We start from the raw sequence: 25,594 nt of genomic DNA on the forward strand, positions 1-25,594 counted from the left end.
TCGGTACATGGACAGACACATAGCTTACTTATACTGCATGTATTTATAATATTTAAACTTTACAGTACACATCTGAATGACGACAAAGCAGGTAAGTGTCCTTCTATCTTTGAGTGAATAGAAACAAGCTCAAGGGAAGACTCACAATATCAAACAATCTAAATAAGAAAAGAAAAGAAAAAAAGAACGGAACTTATTGCTCAATATAAATCAACCAGAATGCTCGCAGTAAGAATAATAATACAATATGATGTCCCTATTGTTGCTATATAAAAACAGAAACGCAAGGGGACAAAGTTTGTCACAATCAATTGCAAGTGCTCAGTGTTGGGTAGCCTGCTCTACAAATAGAAATTATCTACAGGTGCAAGGAGCAATTAGTCTGTAAATTGTTCAGTGTTCAGACAGCAATGACGAAAAGCAAGCGAGTTTCTTAACAACAATGCAAACATTTTCGGAACTCATGGACTTATACCACGCTGGGCAAGACTGACGCTGTAGAGGCTATAATTTCTTTGGCGGAAGTTGCAGGATTTTGGCGGAAGTACCGCTCAAGGAAATAACAAGCGTTGTGATTGGTCGGGAAAATATTGTATCCGGGGGAAATACATCTGACGGATGTTCCGGACCGACACTTCCGCCGATTGTGTTTCTGCCTTAGGTTGTGACCAGGCTTTTCTCTTCGCAGATGAGTACGGCCTGGGAACGAGGCTAGACTTATACTGAAACCTAGTTCCATTTCAGCAGTCCACAACCCAAACGTGTTTATGTGTCAACTGTGTGTAATGGAATAGACCTCGACAACAACCAGGGAGGATCTTATGGGTTCTATCATCATGGGAGATGGTTAGGGTTCATAAGATAAGAATTCTGGGCGCCAGACGTTTGTGAGAAGATCAGAGGATATAATGGGGACACGTTGACATCAACGCACAGCACTTCAAAGGGACAAAATACATCCAGGAGCCCCTCCCCCCCCCCCCTGCAGTACAGGTAGGAATGTTGTATAGGAGAGGAAACCAAAATCTGGATGAGGAAAGATAGCCCAACGAAGGGCATAGAAAAACACGATAATGACGCTCAATGATGTTCACATACTAAAGCCTGATATTATACTTGGTTGCATGTTGATGTTGTGCGCCGGAAATAACTGATCTACAAGCTCACTCACAACGCGCCGTGGTTGCGCAACGACACCGGCATGAAGCCACGTATAAATCAAACATTATTCAAACAGGCAAAACAATTGGTGTCTTGGGGCAGTGGGGGTGCATTCAAATAACTTTAGTAGCCACAGGGATACATGTCCCAACTTCATCCAATATCCTCTTAAACTGTAACACAAAACAGAAGTTAATCTCTTAACCCTCAGCAAATTCACATTCCTGCCATTATCGTCACAGCGAGTGAACATTCATTCATTTATATGGCTCGTCTTCTCTCTCTGACCCTTTTCCACCAGTTCAGATCTTTTTGGGTCTTAGTCCATGAGCCAGAGCTCCAAAATTGGAACGTACTATAGACGAATAACAGTTTAAGTCCAAATTTTATTCTGACCCCTCCACGAAAAGGCCTAGTTGTCCTGACCCCTTAACTATTATACATTATGGATAATTAGTGTGGACTGTTATTATTCGTCTATAGTACTCGATTATGAATTGAGTGTACAAAACCCTACCTATATTAGATGATTATCACCATGAAACTTCCCCAATTGATTACTTACACGAAGACAATGATTTATTGTATTAAAAATGTAAAATGTTTAAATATGCAAATGAGGCATTACATAGGAAAATATGAAAACATTGAAAATATGAAAAAGCTACTACTGTAGAAGTGTTATCATTGAATTGACTTATATTGATCCTATAAACAATTTAATATAGGTATGGCTTTGCCCACTCAATTCATAATTAACATTCCAATTTTGGAGCTCTGGCTCATGGACTATAAGAACCAAAAATAACTGAACCGGTTCCCATTGGGAACCAACCGGTGGAAAAGCCGTCAATGTCTCTCTCTCTCCATCACAGCCCTTCCTATTATAAATTTCCTTTGAAGGGGAACACAACTATACCGCACAACATAAAAGTGACTTCAGTTGATAGCCCTTTAGGGTGCGACTGGGTGTGGCAGTGAGAGGCGGGGCACCGCATGGTTTTGTGGGAGGGGTCTATTATTTTGTGGGGGTGCCCTATACATTCTGAGCTTGGTGCCCAAATGGCTCCGTCTCTTACAGCCAGGCCACCTCAGGAAAGAAAGCGCACCATTAGCAGTGGAAGCTACACGACCATTCCGTCTCAATAGAATGGAAGCAAGAAAGGCTGATTTTTTTTTTATAGGAAACTGGAACTACCATACTTTACAATATTAAGCAAACTTCTGGGAAGCAGACCTGGGGATCCCTAATATGAATATCAATAAAGGTTGGCTAGTATGCTCCATTCCCCAGCTAATCTGGGACACGGACAATATTGTTATGTTATATTGTTAAGGTTCTGATTGCCACAACGTTGCCCCACACACACACACACACACACACACACACACACACACACACACACACACACACACACACACACACACACACACACACACACACACACACACACACACACACACATGCTTAAGTGTGAGGAATGATTTTAGGGGGAATAATAGTTTGTGTATTAACTTGTGCCTATACATCCTTTGTAGTAGTCAAAGTAGCCAATCTACAAGCTCACAACGCGGCGCAAAGCCACTTGTGCAATTGTAGAACTGCTATTTTCACTAGTTTGGGCCTCGACCTGAAAAGTTTGCATGTGATCCCAACCTTCTTATGTGCCTAGCCGGAAAAACATAATGTGCACGTGTTTCTGCCTCGGCCCCCCCTGGTCTGGTCTGGTTTGGTTTGGGTCAGAGTGTGATTGTCATATAAGAGACCACAAAAAACCGACAACGGTCAGAACCATACGGTGTTTGACTGCATTCATTCATTCATGGTACTATAATGAACTTAAGATGAATTCTTTAACAGTGAACTTTCTGTATATACTGAACTATTCCTTCTCCACCTCGTCTATAGACTGACTCACAGAGGGTTTCCTGGGTGCGGCCATTACTGAGGTGTACCATTAAGCGCAACAGCACTGATTAGCTACACCTGGCCTACGGAGCACCTGCTCCATGGATTACACCTCAGTAATGGCCGCGCCCAGGGCACCCCTCTGTGAATCGGTCCATAGTTTACAGCACAGGGGTTCCCAAACACTGGGTCGGGACACGTTTGTGGGTCACAGGCACATTTTTATGGGCCCCTTTATATTTTTGTTTCCTATATTCTGTTTTTAATTATTATTATTTCAAAACCTTAAAAAAAAATGTCATGAATTTAAAAAAGAAATCTAGTAATTCCATGAAGAAAAAATCCACTATATGGAACGCGGTGTCAGGCTGTCAGCCTGTAGTCCCCACATCCCCCCCCCCAATACTCACTGACACGGAAAGGGGCACACATACAGAGATGAAAATAAACTGTTTGGATAAGCAAAAATAAGCAAAAATCACCTTCTTAACACATGACTCATTTTCATATCGTATAACTGTGTAAAAAATCTCATAAAATCCTGTAGACATTTTTCTGTGGGTATAGCAGAGACAGAGTTGGGTCTCTTAATGTAGTACATGTATATGACATGACATGTATTTCTTTAGGGGAAGGCAGAAAATGGGAATTTGATACAATGATGAGCAAACACAAATATGACACTTTGAGAAGAAGAAATAAGCAAAGCGTTGGCTAGGCCTTCAGTGTACACTTCGAGAGGCTGAGGGTGGACGTTTCGAGGTGTTAGTGGGGTACGTACGGGGGGTCGGGGAGAGGGGGGGTGGCCGGGTTATGTTACAGTGAGGGAGGGAAGAGGACGCCATTAGGCCTGTCACAATTATTACATAATCGCCTAATTATGTGAGATAAACGCAATTATTTCTACATAATCGTCAATCGTTTCCTTGTTGTAAAAATGTCCAAACATTTTCAAACATATTTCCGCTATTTCGTAAATCTTTTGGAAAGAAAGAATTAGTGCCAGTGATCTCATTGTATAAGTTATTTGTCATATCTGCTGCAATTTGTGATTACGAAGCTTAAAAGGACAACAGGAATACAAATTGTAACGTTCCGTTGTTCAATGCAAAAAAACAAACAACCAAAAAAATTACAATTACATCGTTAATCGCAATTATTTGTGTGACGATCAATCATCAGCTTACATGTGTAATCGTGACAGCCCTAGGTGCCATAAGCCATCAGACAATACAGGCCTTTGGGAACCTAGAGATATATTAACAAAGAGAGACAGTGTGTTGTGTTTCCCCCATCATACTCATTGTTGTCACTATACCTCCAGACACAACCTTTTTCATTCCTCTGTCTATCTTCTCTTATCCCAACTTACTGTACCTCCCCCCCCCCTTCTGCTGTCGTTCACTTGCCCTATACAGTAATCCCCTTCTCTCCTCACCACCCCGCTATCTCTATACCTCCCTCGCACCGCTCCTTCCCTCTATGTTATGGTCGGTTTGACTTCTCAGCAGGACACCTCCATGGTGTGGGTGACCGGGCCCACTCCCTCCGTGCTGTCGGAGCGGGTGCAGGTGCGGGAGCGGCTGCCCTCCACGGAGCTGGCACTGGCCAGAGAGCCTGTCCTGGAGCGCGCCAGGCGGGTCATACTGGCAGAGGGCACTGGGACGGAGAGAGAGTGTGGGGAAACGCAGAGAGAAAGAGACGAATAACATAAAGGGGAAAGGGGAAAGAGAGAACAATATTCAGGGAATTACATGTTTGTCATTTATTTTGAGCGCATCGTCGTCGCCTTGATGCAAGGAAGAGATGGGGAGCTCATGCCAATGCGTGTAACTTAAGAACATCTCTTAAGCCTGATGTAAACATGGTCATATCGTGGAGTTGTGCTGCGTGTAGCATAATAAATAGCAGATCGTCGCAGCTTGTTGTGAGCTTGGATCTACAAGCTCACAACAAGCTGTGACGATCTTTGGCGAGCGTCTCTAGTATAAATGTAGCATTAGAGCAGCTTCATGAACAACTGGTGACGAAAGGCTACCGATCGTCTCAAACCAACATTCCAGAATGAACACAGCCGTGGATGTTTAGGATACTTTTGTTAAAGCTTTCAAATGTGTCTATAGGGACACATTCATACCCTATCTGTTCCAGGAGCACCATGCAATGGTCTGTGTCGTTCACACAGATAATAGAACAGATGTTTCATCACAGAATATTACGTTTTTTGGCAATATTATAGAAGCTGTATTCTGTATCCAGACTACAGCCTCTAAACTTTCTCAGTGCTTTATTATATTGCATATAACAAAAAAATAAATCAATGCCATGCAAAGGGAAATATCATAAATGCAGTGGCAGGGATGGGGTATGCAAGTTCATATCCTTGAGATAGAAAATAATAATACAAAAACGGCAACGATAACCAAAATAAAGTAAATAAACAGACTACAATAAAAACAAATCTTAAAATAAAATCATATAATGCATTCAAAATGCTGATGTCATCAGAGAGAGCAGGGGTCAGAGGTGAACAGGAAGCAGGAAATACCTGGCCCTCCACTCATCCTCCGATCCTTCACATAAGGAACTGAGAGAACAGGGAGATTAATGCCACACAGTAAATACACACACAGGGTGAGACTGACACCACATAGTGCTAGGGATGGAGCGCGTTCATTTATTATTGATAATGAGCACATTATTAGATGCTGCTTATTGATCCAGGCTTTTATCGAGCCCACTATTGAGCCAGTATACTTGTTGTGACAGAGTTTGTGGCTGACCACCGTCTAAAAATAAATTACGATTGGCAGGTATCAATACAATTTTAGATTTGATTTCTCGATCACCTCTTGTTTAGACATGATGTCATATGCTCGATAACAGGCTCGACAAGCCCAAAGCATATTATTGATACCGGGTTCTCAGTAAATGTGTTATCGAGTTTGTAGTCTCGCGTAGCCAGACCACAATCTCCGAATGCTATAGAGTCTGGAACTATAGCCCCCATGAGAGTAAGGAAGCTGCCATTTCCGTTCACGGAAATATATTTTCAAATATCTTTACATTTTATTTTTGTATTTCCTTTTCTGCTAAGCAACAAGCTATATGCTTAGATGATTTATATTTATATTAGAATACATTTGCGCGACTGTAAAGTCGAAACGGAAGTGGGGAGGAGGCTCCACTTCCGCTTTATCGCTTACTCATGATAGCTCTTCCGATGAAACAGTCTGGTAACGCGAGACTATCGAGTTTGTAATCGAGCTCCATCCCTAGTTCCCTACACAGTACATGTCCCTGCAATACGTACACACACTGCACTGTTATGTAATATTGAAAATAGCCTATAGTACAAACACACACACACACACACGCACACACACACACACGTACAGCACACACACACACACACACACACACACACACACACACACACACACACACACACACACACACACACACACACACACACACACACACACACACACACACACACACACACACACAGTACAGTACAGTACAGTACAGTACAGTACAGTACAGTACAGTACAGTACAGTACAGTACAGTACAGTACAGTACAGTACAGTACAGTACAGTACAGTACAGTACAGAAAGACAATTCCCTACTATCATTATCATCACTCACTGACTCATATCAGTATATGTTTTAATACTTACTGTAGCCCATCCCCTGAAGGAAGTACTTGAAGGCTTCAGTCAGTTTTCCAGGCTGTGAAGCAACACAGACGGTTTTATTCCATTACTCTTCTTATGTCAAATATGTATATATATATTACAGATGAACCGTCTGTCTTCCAGAAGTCTTACCTGTGTGATCTGGGGCAGTCCACCAGAGTCAGCCATCTGACAGGATCGAGAGAACGACAAGAACAGCTATTAAACTGCTAACAAGATCATCAATATCTCTTAAATGTCTATAAATCTCTTTTATTGCAGGATCTTTTAATAATCTGTGGCATTTATTTATTGAAGGACCTCATCACCACTTTTCAACATATATCTTCATATAATTGGTCCTCACTAATGTTCATGATAAAATAGCAAAAAAAAATAAAAAACAATTGGTCTGTGTCTCATAGGTGGGCAGTTCAGAAATCCGTCTTCCAGTGACATCATCGTTAGGCAGATCTTTTTGAGTTAAAAAAGTTAAAAAATATATACTGTATATACAGTATTTAGATTCTTGAGAACGATGGCTTCCATTATCGCATTGCAACATTTCAGGAATAGAAAGCCTGCCGTTTCTATTAGCCTGGAATCCCCATCGATGATGTCACTGGTGGACGGGTTTCTGAACTGCCCAGAGCCCTCCTATGAGAAAAAAAATGTGGTATTTTATCATGAACATTAGTGAGGACCAATTCTATGAAGATAGGTTGAAAGTCGTCCTTTAAACTTGTTGAATTATATTATATTACTATATACAGTACCTAATGTGGTTGCTCTCTAAAGTGGAGAATGAACAGAGACAGAGTGATAAACACATACTGTACAGTACTGTACCTTGAGGAAAGTGGTGTTGGTGGGGTCCAGTTTGGAATTGCACTCCACCTGCAGAACAATTACAGCAGCTCTGAATTTAAAGCTCCATCCAGATGTGTGTGGATGTGCATGTGTGTGTGCATGCGTGCGTGCGTGCGTGCGTGTGTGTGCAGAGGTGGAGCATGACCCAGATACTGTAGAGATAATGCCGCAGAGATGACTCACTCCAGCATGCAGACACAGAGCTGCAGTCTGACTACACAATGGACAGCTTGTTATTAGAATTGTTATTATTGTTTAGAAAGAAAGATTTAACAACTGCTGGTGGTGCTGATATAATGGTATACAATGGTATATAATGGTATACAAGTATACAAATACTGTCGATGCTCTAAATGTACTGTACATTTCTTCGTTCGACAGCTACTGTATACAATATGCAGCCCAAACAAATATAGCACAGTGATGTAGGCGTCTCGCATAAGTGGATATGAAATTAATTTCCTTATTTCCATCCGTGACAACCACTAGGAGGGCCATTTTCTACTGTAGTATATAGTGTGCTAGCCAGTGTTGATTTTGTCTATGACGAAAAATGTTCGTCGACATCCGTTTTACACTGAGGACAACTGAATAAAAATGAAATAAAAACTAAGCGATGATGACTAAAACTATGACTAAATATAATATTGACAACTTCGTCGACAAATAAAAAACTAGACTAAAATGTTAGGAAGGGACTATAGTGGACAAGAGATCCAGTAGGATCAGGTGCATGCTGAAAATTGCAGATCTACAAGCGATCTATGGCGGATCTACAAGTCGCAGCGCGACGCGTTGGAAAGAAATTATGAAAGCGAAGGACGGAAAGAAGGAACGATGTTGAGATCTACATTTTTGATGTCATTCAGAACTTTCTTCGCATGCTCCTGCAGGCTGCACCCCCGGAGGATGTCCTGACTGTCCCAACTAGCTCGGAAAGCCATTCCTTTTTATTCCGAAGTCGGAAAGGAAGTGAAGTAAAGTGAAGTAAAGTGAAGTAAAGTGAAGTAAAGTGAAGTAAAGTGCTGACTCACCACTCCCTCCTCAGCAGGGGCGTTGTCTCCCACAACCAGCATGACTTGACACCTGCAGACAAACACAGACAAACATGAACTCAACTAGCCTGGTTAATAAACCAGACCGAATCAGCCGTTGGCAAAAATAAATTGCCTGATTACGGCGGATTACGGTCTGGAGAGGCTCAATTGTACGCCCATTTCCTACACCAGAGAAATGGGGCGGCCAATCGGGACACGGTATGCAATATGGGCGGGCTTTGGTACAGTGACTTTCAATGCTTGAGACCTTTGACTGACAGTAGCTCTGACCAATTGCGTCAAAGAGAAAATGTTTCCCTGGAAATGAAATCCAAGCTGAGCCTCCCCAGACTAATATCCCGCGGTCCGTGCGATATTAGTCTGGTTTATTAACCAGGCTAGAACTCAACGGCCTTTACTGCATGTCACCCCCCCCCCCCCCCCCCCCCATCTCCTGTCAGCCCACTTTCGATATATCCCTCTACAAAATAAAGGTGAAAGCCACAAAAAAACATTAAAAAAGAGGGTACGTGCATGACACGTGCATGGCCAGATGAGTCAGAAATGTGTCAGAAATCCCTTCTCAATTCATAGAGCACTTGACTAATAGCATAATAATAGCACATCATTTTGTAGTGGTCTCCAAATCAGGGGTTGTTTTTTTTTATCCCACAATTTTGTAACCCGTTTTTCACCCCTGTGTCAATTATCTATTGTAATCCTGGGCTCTACACACCCTCCGCCAACCTGGGGAGAGCAACGGACGCATGAGTGTCCAGGTTGCTCGTTCCCTGGTTGGAGGTAGCGTGTGGAAGGAACACGTTATTCCAACGAGTTCCTTTCCCCTCCATCAGGCGCCCCGGCTGGCCAGGGGGAGGCAGGTCAGTGATCAGGATTACTGCATGTTTTTTGTGAGGGTACCTACCCTAGGGGACCCTATTTAGGAGACATTTGTAGAATCAGTTCTCAGGTCTAAATGGGTTAAGTCAGATATAGTATCCACACTTTCCCTGGGCTGTGTGTGCTCCAGTTCCTGTCGATTTGATCCAATGAAAGCCAATGAAACTGGTCAGATGACCAATGATATCCAATGAAACCAACAGGAACTGGAGCACACACAGCCCACGGAAAGTGTGGATAGCCATCGCGACCATGGGCCGTTTCAGAGGCAGCCATTTGGCCAGTGGTTTGTCAGCCAGGCACAAGGCCAAGGGCTGCAGGATATGAAATAACTACTTCCTCCAGACAGACAATCAGGTTTGTGGACAAGCAGAACAGGAACAGCAACAACAGCCCCTGTAGAGCAGGGGTTCTCAACCTGGGGGTCGCGACCCCTCGGGGGTCGCCAAATTATTTGGGGGGGGGGGGGGGGGGGGTAACCTGACGCTGCCAGATGAGGGCGGTATTGGGTAACCATGTTTCCCAACACAGCAATCATCTGGGATCTCTCAGGCAGTTGAGCTGACAAAAATCCGTTCCGTACCGGACCAATCAGCGTGAGCTAAGGGCGGGATATGTGCGAAACCGGACGTGAAGCTATATAGACACGTCAATATGATTGGTTGTGTTTGCACGCCCACACGGTGATAGACAGACGGTCCCATCCAATCATCTACCAAGTATCTTGAAAAAAAGGAACAGCCCCGTCATCGAATTTGCTTCCGCGATCCCAGATCCCAATAAGCTGTGAAACAAATTTGTGTAGCAAGCTTCTTGGATCTGGCAGCGTCAGGTTAGGGGGGGGGTCCCCAGATTATTAAAAGAAAATAATAATAATAATAATTGGAAAATGGAAATTAAGAGTTTACACATACACATGCATAAACTTTCCTTAATGATTATAACTGGTTTCAGTATTTATTTCCTCTATTATTAAGGTAATTGTAGCAGTCCATTTGTATAGGTGGTGGTGGGGAGGGGAGGGGGGGGTCGAAGAGACATGGCCAAAGCATTTCCGGGGGTCCCCAGCAAAATAAACGTTGAGAACCCCTGCTGTAGAGCAGTATAGGGCTTCTCAAACTCTTTCACGTCCAGGGCCACTAGAACTCTGAGAGCGTGCAAATGGAACCAAAAATGGTGTGGTCCCAATTCAGGTATTCATATCTGTTATGAAACACATAACAGCACAGACGCAGAACAAGAGAGACTGTATATCTATCTGTGTGTGTGTGTGTGTGTGTGTGTGTGTGTGTGTGTGTGTGTGTGTGTGTGTGTGTGTGTGTGTGTGTGTGTGTGTGTGTGTACTTACTTTAATGTCTTGGCGTTGATGACAGTCCCACTGCGGTTCATATCCAGGTCCCTGCGGCTGAGGTCAGACATGAGATAAGAAATTCACCTCCAATCGAGCACAAACATTAATGTGACACTGTAGATGTAATACTGTCTGTCTACCTGTTGTACATGTTCCAGAAGAGCTGCAGGTTGAACTGGTTGATGGTGTTGTTGATCTGTTGCCTGTAGCTCTGCACCAGCTCCGTGTTGTTCATCAGCTCCTCCTACAGGACACGTACGTACGCACGCGCACACACACACGCACACGCACACGCACATGCACACACACACACACACACACACACACACACACACACACTCTATTTAAATTTAAATATACCAGTAATATACAGGTTCAGACATGGAGATCTAAGGGTTTGAGGTCAGATATAGAGTTGTTGGCCAATATTGATATTATGACATCAGGAATCTCCATCACTGACAATGTCACGTGATGTGGCAGAAACTGTGGCAGAAAGCCTATATCTGAAGACTGACGTATTGACCGATTTATTGAGGTACACAAAGAAGGGGTATTACCCGATACGTTTTTAACACTTCTTCCTACTCCTTTTTCGAACATGAATTAAAGGACAACTTTAGTTTTCTTCAACCAAGGTTCATGTTTCAGTTTTAGGTTGTTATTAGAGAAAGTAAAAGATGTGTGTTAATTGTTTTTCATTCATTTCGTTTTAGGGATTTTTACAGGGGGGAGGGGGGGGGGGTGGGCATTCGAACATGGGGCTAAAATGTATTTCTTTACAAAATTTGATAGCAATTTATTTTATTATTATTTACTATAGTCCTACTACACCCCAAGAAATTACATCTGTCCACAAAAGATCACAGGATCTACTGAATGTAAAGGAGGCCTACTGGGAGGGAAGCCACACTGTGTGTCATAGGTTCACTATGTCAGTTTGACAGATTCAGAAGATCCCGTGATCTTTCGTGGACAGATGTAATTTCTTGGGGTCTAGTAGGTCTATAGTAAATAATAATAAAGAAATCGCGAAATATTTAGCCCCATGTTCGAATGCCCCCGCCCCCCTGTCAAAAACAGCTAAAATCCCTAAAACTTTCTCTAATAACAACCTAAAACATGAACCTTGGTTGAAAAAAACTAAAGTTGTCCTTTAAGTATAATAGATATCCCTTGTTTTTTTGTTTGTTTTAAATTATTATTATAAATCTAGTTCTTCCTTTGTTTCCTTTGTCTGTTCATTTCTGTTTTAATATGTTCGGAATAAATAAATAAATGAAATGAAAAAGAAAAAAGACCTGGGCACCATATGGGGGCTTTCCCATGTTTGGGGATTTTGAGTGATACACTGACTGACAAAAAAACGTACAATTTCATAGTAAATCTTAAAAGAGTTTACCGTGCTGAAAAGGTGTGGCAGCACTGTATCGGGCAGAGCACTGGTCATCCCAGTCAGCTGAGGAGAAAGATGTGTTGTTGTTGTTGTTGTTATTATTATTATTGTTGTTTATATGTTATACTGTATGTTCAATGCAATATCATTGTCAAGACTTTTAAATGAAGTTGATAGGTACCTTCCCGGCAGCCCAGTCGATCCAGCCTTTCCCATTGGGGTCGATGTTTAGCAGCACCAAGCCCTCCACCAGATCAGGGAAGATGAGCTGACAGAGAGAGCCGTGTTAAATTGCATAAACTGTATGAAACGATTGTTCAGAGAGATGATATATTTTTCCTAGGCTGTGCAGCACTTTGGTTAACTACGGTTGTGTGGCATGTGCTGTATACTGTAAATAAACTACGGCTGTGTGACATGTGCTGTATACTGTAAATAAACTACGGCTGTGTGGCATGTGCTGTATACTGTAAATAAACTACGGTTGTGTGACATTGTGCTGTATACTGTAAATAAACTACGGTTGTGTGACATGTGCTGTATAAATAAAGGTTGATTTGATTTGATTACGACGCCATGTCAAGACACCTCCAAAATATGTTTTTGTCCACAAAATCAACTGTAGATTTAGTCAACTTAAACTAGACTGACACTAAAACATTTAAGATGACTAATACTGAATAAAATTGGACTAAAACTGAATAAAATCGGACTAAAACTGAATAAAATGTCATTCAAAAGACTTTGACAAAATTTGCTGTCAAAATCGACACTGCTGTCGAGCAAAGGATTCTTTGCCGGATCTGCTACTTTTTCTATTTTTTTATTTGAATCCTGAAAAGTCACAGTTTTGGAGATATGAGGTTTCCACCTGACAGAGACGATATATACAATTTACAATTTACAATTTAGGCATTTAGCAGACGCTCTTAATCCAGAGCGACTTACATTTAAGCAAGAACAAAAGCATGGGAATACATCACATAAAAGCATTTATCATGAAACATGCGTAAGCTAAGAAGGTAACAGTGGAATATCTATATGATGAAACTATACATACACTATACATAATAAACTATACATATTCACTACTATGCTATACATATGTACTATGGCGTGCTATGACTATATACAATACAATTATAGTGCTGTCTACATAACATGCTATAAGTCTGTGTCAAATGCTATCTAAGCCAACAGAAATGCTATCTAAGGGGTTAGGGTAAGTGCTATGGGCCATGATGGAGTCTGAAAAGGTGGGTTTTCAGGCTACGGCGGAAGATTGGGAGTGATGCTGCAGTTCTGACTGCAATGGGAAGTGCATTCCACAGTTTTGGAGCCAGAAGGGAGAAGAGTTTGGGACGTGTGGAGCGTTGTCCCGGCGTTTTTAGTGAGGGTACTTCCAGTTTGCCTGCGTTGGCTGATCTGAGTGCGCGGGAGGGTTTGTAGGGTTCAATCATACTTGTAAGATATGGGGGTATATATATATATATATATATATATATATAATATATAGGTCATAATGGGTTTAAAGCCCACTTCCCTGACACAGATCTCTCTCAAGCCTATTCCTGGATCCACAATCCATGCAGTTTGACAAAAGCCACAGTAGTAAACACAGTAGTAGTACTCTGTTAATCTATACTAATCCAGGGTGAGACTCTTTACAATCTGTACAAAAGAACCTTAATACAAATACATACATTAAATACCCGAATGATAGGCATCCTACTGTATGCATGGGTTTTATTTTTTTGTTTATATAATATATACACATGCACTCACGCACGCACGGACGCATATAATATATATATATATATATATAAATGCAAATTGTATGTAATGTAAACGGTGAGGTTGTTTTATAAGCCCCTTATAAGGATTTCCTATAAAACTATTCTTATTATTGAAATGTATTTAAAGGATAGCCCCTTGAGATGCATCATCTCGTTTTAGAGGGGGGTCCTCAAATTACTATTCTGTCATCTTTCCTTTGGAAAGAGGTTGTAAGGCCTGGACATTAATTAATATAGCAGGTTGTGAGGGTATAAACCCCAGGCCTGAACATCACTTAGCAGGTAGTGAGGGTACATCCCAGGCCTGACAGCCATGCTGTGGAGGGTTCAGGGTAGTGAGGGTACATCCCAGGCCTGACAGCCATGCTGTGGAGGGTTCAGGGTAGTGAGGGTACATCCCAGGCCTGACAGCCATGCTGTGGAGTGTGGAGGGTTCAGGGTAGTGAGGGTACATCCCAGGCCTGACAGCTATGCTGTGGAGGGTTCAGGGTAGTGAGGGTACATCCCAGGCCTGACAGCCATGCTGTGGAGGGTTCAAGGTGTGAGGGTAAACCTCAGGCTTGACAGCCATGCTGTGGAGGGTTCAGGGTAGTGAGGGTACATCCCAGGCCTGACAGCTATGATGTGGAGGGTTCAGGTTGTGAACCCTCACCCTCACAGGTTGTGAGGGTACCTCCCAGGTTGTGAGGGTACATCCCAGGTTGTGAGGGTACCTCCCAGGTTGTGAGGGTACATCCCAGGTTGTGAGGGTACATCCCAGGTTGTGAGGGTACCTCCCAGGTTGTGAGGGTACCTCCCAGGTTGTGAGGGTACATCCCAGACCTGACAGCCATGCTGTGGAGGCTTTAGGGTAGTGTTAGTGTACAGTACTTACAGCGAACTTGGCCAGGATGTAAGCTCCGGCGCCGACTCCGATCCCAATGACACTCTTGAATCTGAAACACACATCGCCCCGTCAGTTGATTGAGTACAATCTATGTACTGTAGTACTTGCCCTGGCCTCAACTTCCAACAGGCGTACAGTATGCACAGACTCAATTTATGTAACTTAAATAGCACTTTATGTAGAGATAGCACTCTATAGTGTATAGTATACACATTACCTTAGATAGATATTCCACTGTTAGGTTCTAAAGCTTACGTAGGATTCATGTTGACTTTCTTTTATGTTTTGAATGTATTACCATGTTTTTTGTGTTCTTGCTTACTGTAAATCGCTCTGGATTAAGAGGCTAAATGCCTAAATTGTAAATTGTAAATGGATTTGTTTTCAATACATAGAAACTGATGAAGAGAGTATGGCAGAATGACATGCAGCAAACAAATATACTGTTGTAGGCTATATGGGAGTACCCAGATAACATGATAATATAAACCATATGCTGTAGGGCTATATGGATTACCCAGATAACATGATCATTTGGTCAAATGTGTGAGATCCACCCACCCAAAGTGCTGCACCACGCTGGGAAGCATGCCAGACAGCTGGTCCATGGTGGGGTACTGGTACCTGTGGACACACATAACACACGCAGCTCAGTGTGTGTGCGTGTGTGTGTGTGTGTGTGTGTGTGTGTGTGTGTGTGTGTGTGTGTGTGTGTGTGTGTGTGTGTGTGTGTTTACAATCTATGTAAAGCTATATAAATGCACCATTTACCATGTATGATGATCTTGCATAGTATATTTATATGATATTAAATGTTCAGATTAACTGAATATGAATCGACCCCAATGGAAACAATCCATATAGGCCTTCTTGGGTTTTAAATCCTCTTTGCAGACCTTGTATTACATTTCCTGTGCCTTTTTCTGCAAACTGTTAATAAAGTATTCAATCAATGAATGGTGCGCTCCCATACCCCTGTGGTAACTGTGAGGCTCCAGTCTGCTGTCCTGGGGCGTCTATGTGACAGACCACAAAGTGCTTGGTGATCTCCTGCATGTCATCGTTGTGGAAGAAACTGTTGAAGCACAGCTTGTCTGCATGTGAGAAAGATAGAGAGAGAGAGAGAGAGAGAGGCGCAAGGTTATAATAGTTTGGGATTCTCCATTTTAGTTTAGTTTTAGTTTGTTTTGACATAAATAAAATAAAAACTTTTCTACAGGAGATTAGTTTATTTTATTTTTTTATTAAATGCTAATATTTTTGTTGTCATTGTTCTATAAACAAGTGAAGTCACGACGAGGTTCCACATGGTGGTGCCAGCAGCTGCTGTAAAACTGGTAACAGCTAAATAAATAGATTAACCCATTCAGATCAGATTCATACGAGGTTTCCACTGGACACACACTGGTCTGATTAACCCATTCTGACCTGAGATCAGATTCTAGAAATGTCAGTCGCTCTTCGATTTAAAAAAAATAGCAGACCTACAAGCTCGTATCACACCACTCGGTGGCGCGATATGAGCTTGTAGATCTGCTATTTTTCAATAGCTAAAGCATAACATGATGCCGACACCAAAATGGGTGCCCGGTCAGAATGGGTTAAGACCATCCAAAAAAAATTATAACAATTGTTTCGTTATTTCGTTAGTTTTGTCTAACTCTAATAACCTTGGAGAGGAGGTGGTGTGGACAGAGACGTTCAGAGGGTGGTGGAGGAGGAGAAGGGAGAGGACGGAGCAGAAGATGGAGGTCATGAACGAGGGTCCGAGGGGATGTGTGGGCAGGGAACGAGGGAAGAAATCAACGGAGATTAGAAGTTACGACGGAAGAGAGACAAGAAGGGGAGATGGGAGGAAGGAAAGAGCAGAGATATAATAATCCCATTAAACAAAATACAGCAGGCCCAGAGAGAGCATTGTGAAGATGACCCTCTGCATATCTGATCCATTAAACATAATACAACAGGCCCAGCGAGATGACCATCTGCATATCTGATCCTCTGCCAGGAAGCGGGATATAGTCTTTCTGCTGATATAACAGCATCAGTTTACGACGAAAAACGTTTGCTCGACTACGACTACTACTTTTTCACAGAGGAAAACCAAATAAAAAGTAAGCTAAGATGACAAAAACTATGACTAAACGTCCGTCGACTATATTTTTCACTGAGGAAAACCAAACAAAAATGAAGCTAAAATGACTATGACTATATACAGTATAATTGACAAAAGTATTTTCTCTCCATCCACTACCATTGAAATAACGTGTTTTTCAGTTGCTTCGATTTTATATTCAGTTGTATTCAATTCTTATTTTAAACCTGGTAGACAGTAATGTAAACCCAGTGGCTGGGTAAATTATGATTTTAAATGTTTTAGTAAATTCAACATAATCAACCATAAGGCAGAACCAGGGCAGAACATAGCAGAAAGAGTCAGTCAGTCAGTCAGGGACAATTCAGAAGGATGACAACAACACACTCAATCACTTCCAATAACCTATCTTCTCTCTCTCTCTCTCTCTCTCTCTCTGACTCTCTCTCTCTCTGGAACAGATGGTGCTGTAGTAGATGTAGGCCAGTGTGTCTGTGTTCATGAATTCACTCTAGCAGTGAATCAATCTTCAGCGTATAGGAGAATGGTAGCTCGGTATCAGATCAGTCCTCAGTGAGCAGGCGTATCATCTCTGCACTGTCCCCGTTTCACCCAGCTTCTTTCTTTCTTCCAATCGTCACACATTATCGCTGTCAGTCGAGTGCTTCAGTGGGTGGGTCTTATGAATACAGATCGCCAACGCCTGCAGCGTATTATAATGACAATAATAATAATTTTAGTGCATTGCATTTTATTCTAATTTACTCTATTCCGTTCCATTTAAGGCAATTTTATAATGCAATGCTGATGACTATCTTCTGTTCAAATATCGAATGGATTTTATGTAGCCTAATTGCAATACTTTATTTTTAGGAGAGCATCGTAGAAAATCATATAGCAGGACGGACGGACGGACGGACGGACGGACGGACGGACGAAAGGTTGGCTACTATACTTTCTAGATTTAGATTATTATTACAAAACATACATTAACCACTTCAGGCAGCCCTATATACATTCTGGCCATTTGAAAATAGCCGATCTACAAGCTCACAATGCGTCGCTCACAATGCAACGCGACGCATTGTGAGCTTGTGGATCTGCCATTTTCAAAAGATTTTTGTTATACATTTCAAAACCTGAAATGAGACATTCCGCATAATGTGTAGCCTAGGCTACTTTTACTGCATTTTAAATTCCTCACTTTTACTTGTTGTAAACAGAGTACTTCTACAGTACATTGCAGTATTGACACACTTTTACCTACAGTAAAACATTTGAGTACTTTTTCCCACCACTGTGCCCCCTCCCATCTCCATTTCGGCCGCCGGTGCCACCCCCCCTACACCCCCGCCCCGCTGCATGATGGGAATGTTTTGTTGACCTACATAATGATACGATCTGCTCACACGCTGCTCTTTACACCGCTCCCGTTTCTGTGACACGTTTTTTTCATTATCTTTCTTTCATTCTCTCTCTCCTCTCTCTCTCTCTCTCTCTCTCTCTCTCTCTCTCTCTCTCTCTCTCTCTCTCCTCTCTCTCTCTCTCTCCTTCTCTGCCTATTATTATATTATTATTATCTCCTCCTCCTTTATTGAATTATTGACCACTCGTCCAGTATGTGTCACTCACTCACTCACAGCCTTGTGGAAAGTGGAGCAGGCATATGACCAGCAGTCACTAGACACATGCAGTGACAAGTCCTCTGTGAGTAGGGGTCAGTCCCTGCATGCATGACCTGTGAGGAGCGGTCAGTCCCTGCATGCATGTCCTGGTTGGACGTAGCGCGTGGAAGGAACACGTTATTCCAACCAGTTCCTTTTCCCCTCCATCAGGTGCCCCGGCTGGCCAGGGGGAGGCAGTTACTGCATGTTTTTTGTGAGGGTACCTACCCTAGGGGACACGGGGAGAACATGCCAACCCCGCCTCGGGTATGGGCACTGATGACACGGAGGAGGAAACACGCCGCCAGCACCCACAACGTCCCGAGCGGGAATCGAACCGTGAGGCGACAGCACTATACCAACTGTGCCACCTAAATATATTGACAATTTCGACAACAAATATAAACTAGACTAAAATGTTAGGGAGGGACTAGTGGACAAGAGGTTTTATAACCTTTCAATAATAAAAACAAATTATGTCACGATCCCTTTAAGAGTTGTCATGGAAGTATGTGATGATGCAACAATAAAAACATTATAGCATTACAGCACTATAGATTATTTTGAACTATAGGAGACGCAAGCGTTGTGAGATAAGTGTGTGTGTGTGTGTGTGTGTGTGTGTGTGTGTGTGTGTGTGTGTGTGTGTGTGTGTGTGTGTGTGTGTGTGTGCGCGCGCGCGCGCATGCTGGTGTATTCACTGCATGAAGGCGGAAAAGATGTATGGAGACTATAGCGTATAGGTCATGTTCTACTTGCCCAAAGGTCATGCTCACTTTCCTGAAAACTAAATCCATATAGGTAAAATGTGCACTTGCCCGTCGGGCAACCTGGCAGCAAATTCCACCCAAACGTCTTATTTACTTGCCACGGGGAGTCGGGCATACCCATTAGTGTCAACCCCTGATGCCCCCTCACGTGCACCCGGGCATGCACTCACACATCGTCACACGCACACACACACACACACACACATCATCCAGTTTACTCACGGTTAAGGCCCACGTCGTGGTAGGTGAGGATGGCGGGCCGGTTCCCTTTGGGCGCCCCCCGGATCACCACGTGCAGCACCCCGTAGGGGGTCTCAATGTCATGTTCCTGAAAACAGCAAAAAGCACATTCACATGCTCACACTCTACAGTGCACTCCAGTCCATTTGCAATATCAAAGCCTGAGTTATACTCTAGTTAGCCTCGATACCCAGGCTTTCATTTCGTCTGCGCGAAAGATGAAAGCCTGGAAAAAGCCGTGGGCTGAACCAGTCTAAAAGTGGGAGTCAACCCTTCCGCGTAGGCGTCGCTCTAAATGATGTGACGTAGCGCTGCACTAGGGGGGAGAGGAGGGGCCGGGGGGATGAGATCCAATCAGGGTGCGCGCTTTTCTGAGACGCGACCCTCCCATCTAGGCCAGAAATGTCTCTGCTTAGGTCAGGCTATACTCTAGTTGTATATCAGTATATGTTCCTGTGCTGAAATGTTACAATTTAGCAGACGCTCGTAATCCAGAGCGATTTACAGTAAGCAAGAACAACACGAGGTAATACATCGAATGCATAGAAATAGTCATCTAGGATCATAAGTAAACCATAAGAGTAGAATTATCTGTACATTGAAACTGTAAACACAATAAGATGCCAGATGAATAATGACCCGGCATCCGTCTTCATAACATGATCTAAATTTCATTTTAGCCTTTGCATAAGCCTGCGAGGTCGCCGAGGCTAGGGCAAGTGCTACGGCACGGAAAATAGACGGTCTACAAGTTCACAACGTCTTTGAAGTTCCATAAGCACTTAAACCCTATACTTGGCCCCTTGCTTTTACAGTCTACAGCAAATCAACGCGTTGTGAGCTTCCAGATTGGCTATTTCCGACGACATGCCCAGAATGTGAATGCTATAATAGCGTGGCATTGAGGTTTTAATTGTAGGAGCTAAATCATTTTCAAGCTTGGAAATAAGAAAAAGATAAAAGATTCCATCAAGGTTGCTATCCAAGTGTTCTACACATTCCTCATTTAGTCAACATTAATGGTGTCATATTGTATTATTAGCAGTTTAAATGGGACGTAGGCCAATGTATATTTAGCAAATAACTACTGTATGTGAGATATTCATCATATCAATTGCCTCGATATGAAAACATGACTCGTATTCAAACCTCTCTCGCAGTGACACACATTTTCTAAGCATTCACACCTCAAAATGGAGGTTGTAGATATTGGTTTCCATAAACACTATGCGCACGCACGCACGCACACACGCACGCACGCACGCACGCACGCACGTACGCAGACACGCAAACCCACACACAAGTGCATGCAATCCGTGCATGCTAGCACACAGACACGACTGCAGAGTGCAGACCCTTCCTCTCCGAAGGATGTTGAGGTGAATAATTCTACTGAATTATTTCCACACACACACACACACACACACACACACACACACACAGTAGGTTATGCATGTGCACGCACGCACGCACGCTTGCACGCACACACAGTAGGCTAAACTGCAGCAGCATCTGTCTGCGTTGGCGCGTCAAATGTGTGTCAGTGGGCCAAAGTCAAGCTACTGTATATGACCCATATGGTTCAGCAGACCAGTGTCCATTTGGACAGCAACATTTTGATTTTGTTTTAGTCAGTCTTGAATACATGTTCATTTAGTCACATTTTCGTCAACTGAAATGTCTTAGTGTTGGTCTAGTTTTAGTCGACTACATATCACGAGATTTTATAAAAATGTGACAAAACATTTTTCATCGGTTTTAGTCGACGAAATTGACACTGCAACCGACCTAACATACGACGACAGCCGCATTACAAACACAAAAAGAGCACGCTATAGCGTATCAGTAATACTGATTCCTTTAACAGCAAACCACAATCATTTTGCTCATTTCCGTTTTATTTTTATTAACATTCATGCTCTGACTTGAGTTTGACTTTCAGAGTCAGTCAATATCCTGAACGAGCCTCTACAGTGAAGAGTCTACACAGCAATGCTCAGTTAAGCAGGAGACACACCAACCTGTACCTTGTACTGTACATACATGTTTCACAGACAGCAGCACATGCACACACACGCCACAGACAGCATGAGCACGCGCACACACACACACACACACACACACACACACACACACACACACACACACACACACACACACACACACACACACACACACACACACACACACACACACACACACACACACACACACACACACACACACACACACACACACACACACACACACACACACACACACAAACTCACTCACCCCGTCCCAGCACTCTGGCATGTTGATGTAGTAGACCTTTTCTCTCAGAGAGAATGAAGAGGAGATTATTGCAGCCGACAGTGAGACGTGTATTCCAGACCACCTGTCCCGTGTCAAGAGCCTATAGTAGTATACTGTATAGATCCTGGGCTACTGGAGGATAGATGGAGAGATGCTGCTGCCTTTGCCTGTCCTCTATGCTGCTGCTGCACTGACTCTCAGCTTCACACACAGCAATGCTACGCCTCACCCCATCCCCTCCTATAGGCCCGTTAGAGATGGAGGGGGCGGCGCTGAACGTGGATCATTGGTCTATCCGTCACTCGATTGGTCGGCTCCCCTGTCAATCGCTGTCCTGCTCTACTCAGTGTCCCGAGTGTTAATACAGCTCAGAGAATCATGTATACAACATGTATATAACCCGGTTACATTTGTGCTCCCTGTACAAATTAATACGCTGGTATTGAAGATTTCTTCGCTGCGTATATATCTCGTCTCGCTCTCTCTTCACTCTACTTCTACATTGCACCCAATCTCTCAAGACAAATACAATATTTTTGGCTTTTCTGCCTTTATTGATCATTTCAAGTGACAGGAAAGAGGGAGAGAGACGGGAAGAGACAAGCAGCAAAGGTCGTCATGGACGGGACTCGAACACAGCGACACGCTGTCAGGCCAAAGCCTACATATGCAGCATGCACTTGGACCACTTGGCCAGCGGGTACCATTCCTTCTTGTTTTTTAACCCATTCTGACCTGAGATCAGATTCTAAAAATGTCTATTACATCCTGACAGTTTCATTATTAACCCATTCTGACCTGAGATCAGATTCTAAAAGTGTCTTCGGTTTTTCAAAAATAGCAGACCTACAAGCTCGTATCGCGCCACTCGGTGGCGCGATATGAGCTTGTAGATCTGCTATTTTTCAATAGCTAAAGCATAACATGATGCCAACACCAAAATGGGTGCCCGGTCAGAATGGGTTAACCGAATGGGTACCCAGGTTGACTTGGATGTATTATCTGGGACACATACTATGTGTGTATACACTGCACTACAGTATACATAGATCAGTGACAAATTAAAGAAAAAACTCTGACTAAATGAGTGGAGAATCATGCTCCGTGGCATGTATAGGAATGGCAGCTCCGCCGCAGTTGACCTTGACTTTGGATCAAGATGACAAGAGGGAGCCCTGCATTGTCAGCCTTCTGAATGGTCCCACCCTGACTGACCAACCAGCGGGCTCTTTCTGCCATGTTCCGTCCTGGTTCCGCCATATGGCTGTTTATGTTGATGAATTTGCTAAAACATGTCATTTAAAAACATAATTTATGCCCAGTTAGTCACTATACTGCACCTGAGACCTGAGATGTTCCTTTTTACTAAGCCAGTATACTATAGTAGACACACACACACACACACACACACACACACACACACACACACACACACAGATAGAGGCGCTCTCTCCACTCTGCCATCTAGTTTTTCAGTAGTGTAGTCTTTGTCCTGCCCTCCACATCATCTCCCCTTTCTCTCTCAGTCTCTTTTCTGTCTCCCTTCTATCCCTATTTCCTGTTCACAGATATAGCTTTAGCATGCTGACTCAACTTAACATTCCCATATCTGCTTTCCTCTCTCTCTCTGGTTATGTGGCTTGTTCCTACATGGAGGAGATTAACCACACACCTGCTGCTGCTTGTCATGTTTAAACAGACTGCTCTCTTCCTGTCTTCATCTTTCTATCTCAACATCTCTCTCACCACCTCCATTTTGCCGTCACACCCACGTGCTTGTTTGTTAACAACTCAAGCCCCGTTTAAAAACAGCGAAAGCTGATTCTCCTACAAGCTCACAGCACCTCGCAATGTGACATGCTGTGAGCCTGTAGATGTGCCATTTGTGCTATTTTCGTCTTTCTTTTTGGCGGTGCACACCGCTCCAATGACTGGCCCTATAATGAGTGTCCCTACGTGTCCCTAACAACCATATAGGCCGTGTGCAGCTCCCTACTAATGAGCCGAAACATTGGTTACCTCAGGAAAATGGGCGGAAATGCCACAGTTCTGCATGGTGCCGAAGACGGAGCTGAGTGCGAGGCTGCAGCCCCACCCCTAAGAGACAGGGAAAGCTAATGCCTATATACTGTCCATTCTGTGAAAAACATATACAACACTTCCTCAGTCAGTGTGCTATAGAAACTCATGACAGAACAGATCACAGAATGGATTCGGAGAGATGAGACCCTGTCTGCTGGACACCACTGCCGAGGTGCTCTATACCTTGACAAGCCAGTTGATCTGAAAAAAATCATACTCAAAGTATAGGTAGAGTTATCCCTCTATATATGCCCTTCTCGATGATGGGCCAGAACGCACAATGCTTCTTCTGCAGTGGAAAGCCTCTGCCTCAACCTAACACCTGAAGATCTGAAGATCAGAACTATCAGACAGGACACTGAAGGGGGCATCAGTGTTGTTCTGTGTCCCCAGCATGTCAATGCTGGGGGTGTAAAATACAGACACTTGGCCAGAATGCAGCTACAACAGTTTGAATCATCCTGATTGGGGCAGATCTCCCCACCTAATCATCCCAAACCGAGCAGGTGAGGTTGGGGCCTCCAGGTGGGCCATCTGCACAAGACTGTGCTGGACCCTTCAGGGCCCAGCCAGATGGCTGCCATGGTCACAGTACAAATCTAAATAGTACCCTGTGTTCCTCATCGTTGGAAATGTATGATTAGTCACCAGAATCAAGATCCTATTAGTTGGTCTAGTTATAAAATAACAGCAGGTGGCGGCCATTTTGGAAAATGACTACCATGGTCACCACGGGACAAATCTGCGATGGCCCTATAGCCAAAAATGTTGCTTATGGCATGCTCTAACTGTGTGCCAAATTTCATACAGTTATCGTAAAGTGCACGATTCCATCAAAATTCTGCCTGTAGCGCCTCCGCCAGTAGGAACAGCTGCAATACCACTGGGTGACCTACCTTCAAGTGGCGCTGTTGAGCACTATTATAATATCACAGTACAGTACAGGAGTACAGTATGTGTCTTCACACATACTGTATATCTGGCTGCTTCCCACCCTTCTCTCACACCAACACCAACACACTCCCGTAATCAAAACATTTTGAGCAGTGGTGGAAAAAGTACTCAATGTTTTACTCAATACTGCAATGTAGAAATACTCTGTTACCAGTAAAAGTCCGGAATTCAAAATGTACTTGAGTAAAAGCACAAATGTATTGGCAAAAAAATGAAAACAATGAACCTCCAGTTCAGGAAAAAGTATTTTTTATTATTATTTTTTACTTGACCTGACACTAGATTCTACAAAATGTCTTCTAAATCCTTACAGTTTACTGAAAAACAGTGGTGCTCAAATAATGTCACGTCAAGGAGCCCCAGAATTATCTGTAATTGGCTACTAACCCCTATCTGAAAATATGTAGTTCCAAGGACCTCTCAGAAGCAAAGATTTTAGTTAAAAACATTCGCTCTGAAATAATTATATTCAAAGATTTGCAACACATTTTCACGATTTTTTCAAAAA

At 43.1% G+C, this 25,594-nt stretch overlaps 1 protein-coding gene across 3 annotated transcripts in view; it reads right to left on the reverse strand.

Moving 5' to 3' along the window:
• Positions 1–71: 71 nt before the first annotated feature.
• The window catches only part of ndrg4 (NDRG family member 4), a 61,853-nt gene continuing 36,330 nt past the window's right edge, over positions 72–25,594 (reverse strand). For 2 of the 3 annotated variants that reach the window (XR_014569167.1, XR_014569168.1), the window contains 14 exons: positions 19,738–19,843; positions 15,960–16,080; positions 15,548–15,610; positions 14,975–15,035; positions 12,486–12,572; positions 12,311–12,367; positions 11,049–11,152; positions 10,906–10,962; positions 8,655–8,706; positions 7,600–7,647; positions 6,904–6,939; positions 6,754–6,805; positions 3,236–4,729; positions 72–3,075 (listed from right to left, as the gene is read on the reverse strand). Coding sequence is in view for 1 of the 3 variants with exons in the window: in XM_083763503.1 (XP_083619629.1) it covers positions 4,575–4,729; positions 6,754–6,805; positions 6,904–6,939; positions 7,600–7,647; positions 8,655–8,706; positions 10,906–10,962; positions 11,049–11,152; positions 12,311–12,367; positions 12,486–12,572; positions 14,975–15,035; positions 15,548–15,610; positions 15,960–16,080; positions 19,738–19,843 (999 nt within the window). In the remaining 2 variants the exon portion in view is untranslated. Of the gene's footprint in view, positions 3,076–3,231; positions 4,730–6,753; positions 6,806–6,903; positions 6,940–7,599; positions 7,648–8,654; positions 8,707–10,905; positions 10,963–11,048; positions 11,153–12,310; positions 12,368–12,485; positions 12,573–14,974; positions 15,036–15,547; positions 15,611–15,959; positions 16,081–19,737; positions 19,844–25,594 lie in introns of those variants that run through there. The other variant, XM_083763503.1, reaches the window with a different exon arrangement.

The sequence above is a fragment of the Protomyctophum parallelum genome, assembly GCF_964188405.1.
Source record: "Protomyctophum parallelum genome assembly, chromosome: 4".
In the NCBI taxonomy this organism is placed as follows: domain Eukaryota; kingdom Metazoa; phylum Chordata; class Actinopteri; order Myctophiformes; family Myctophidae; genus Protomyctophum; species Protomyctophum parallelum.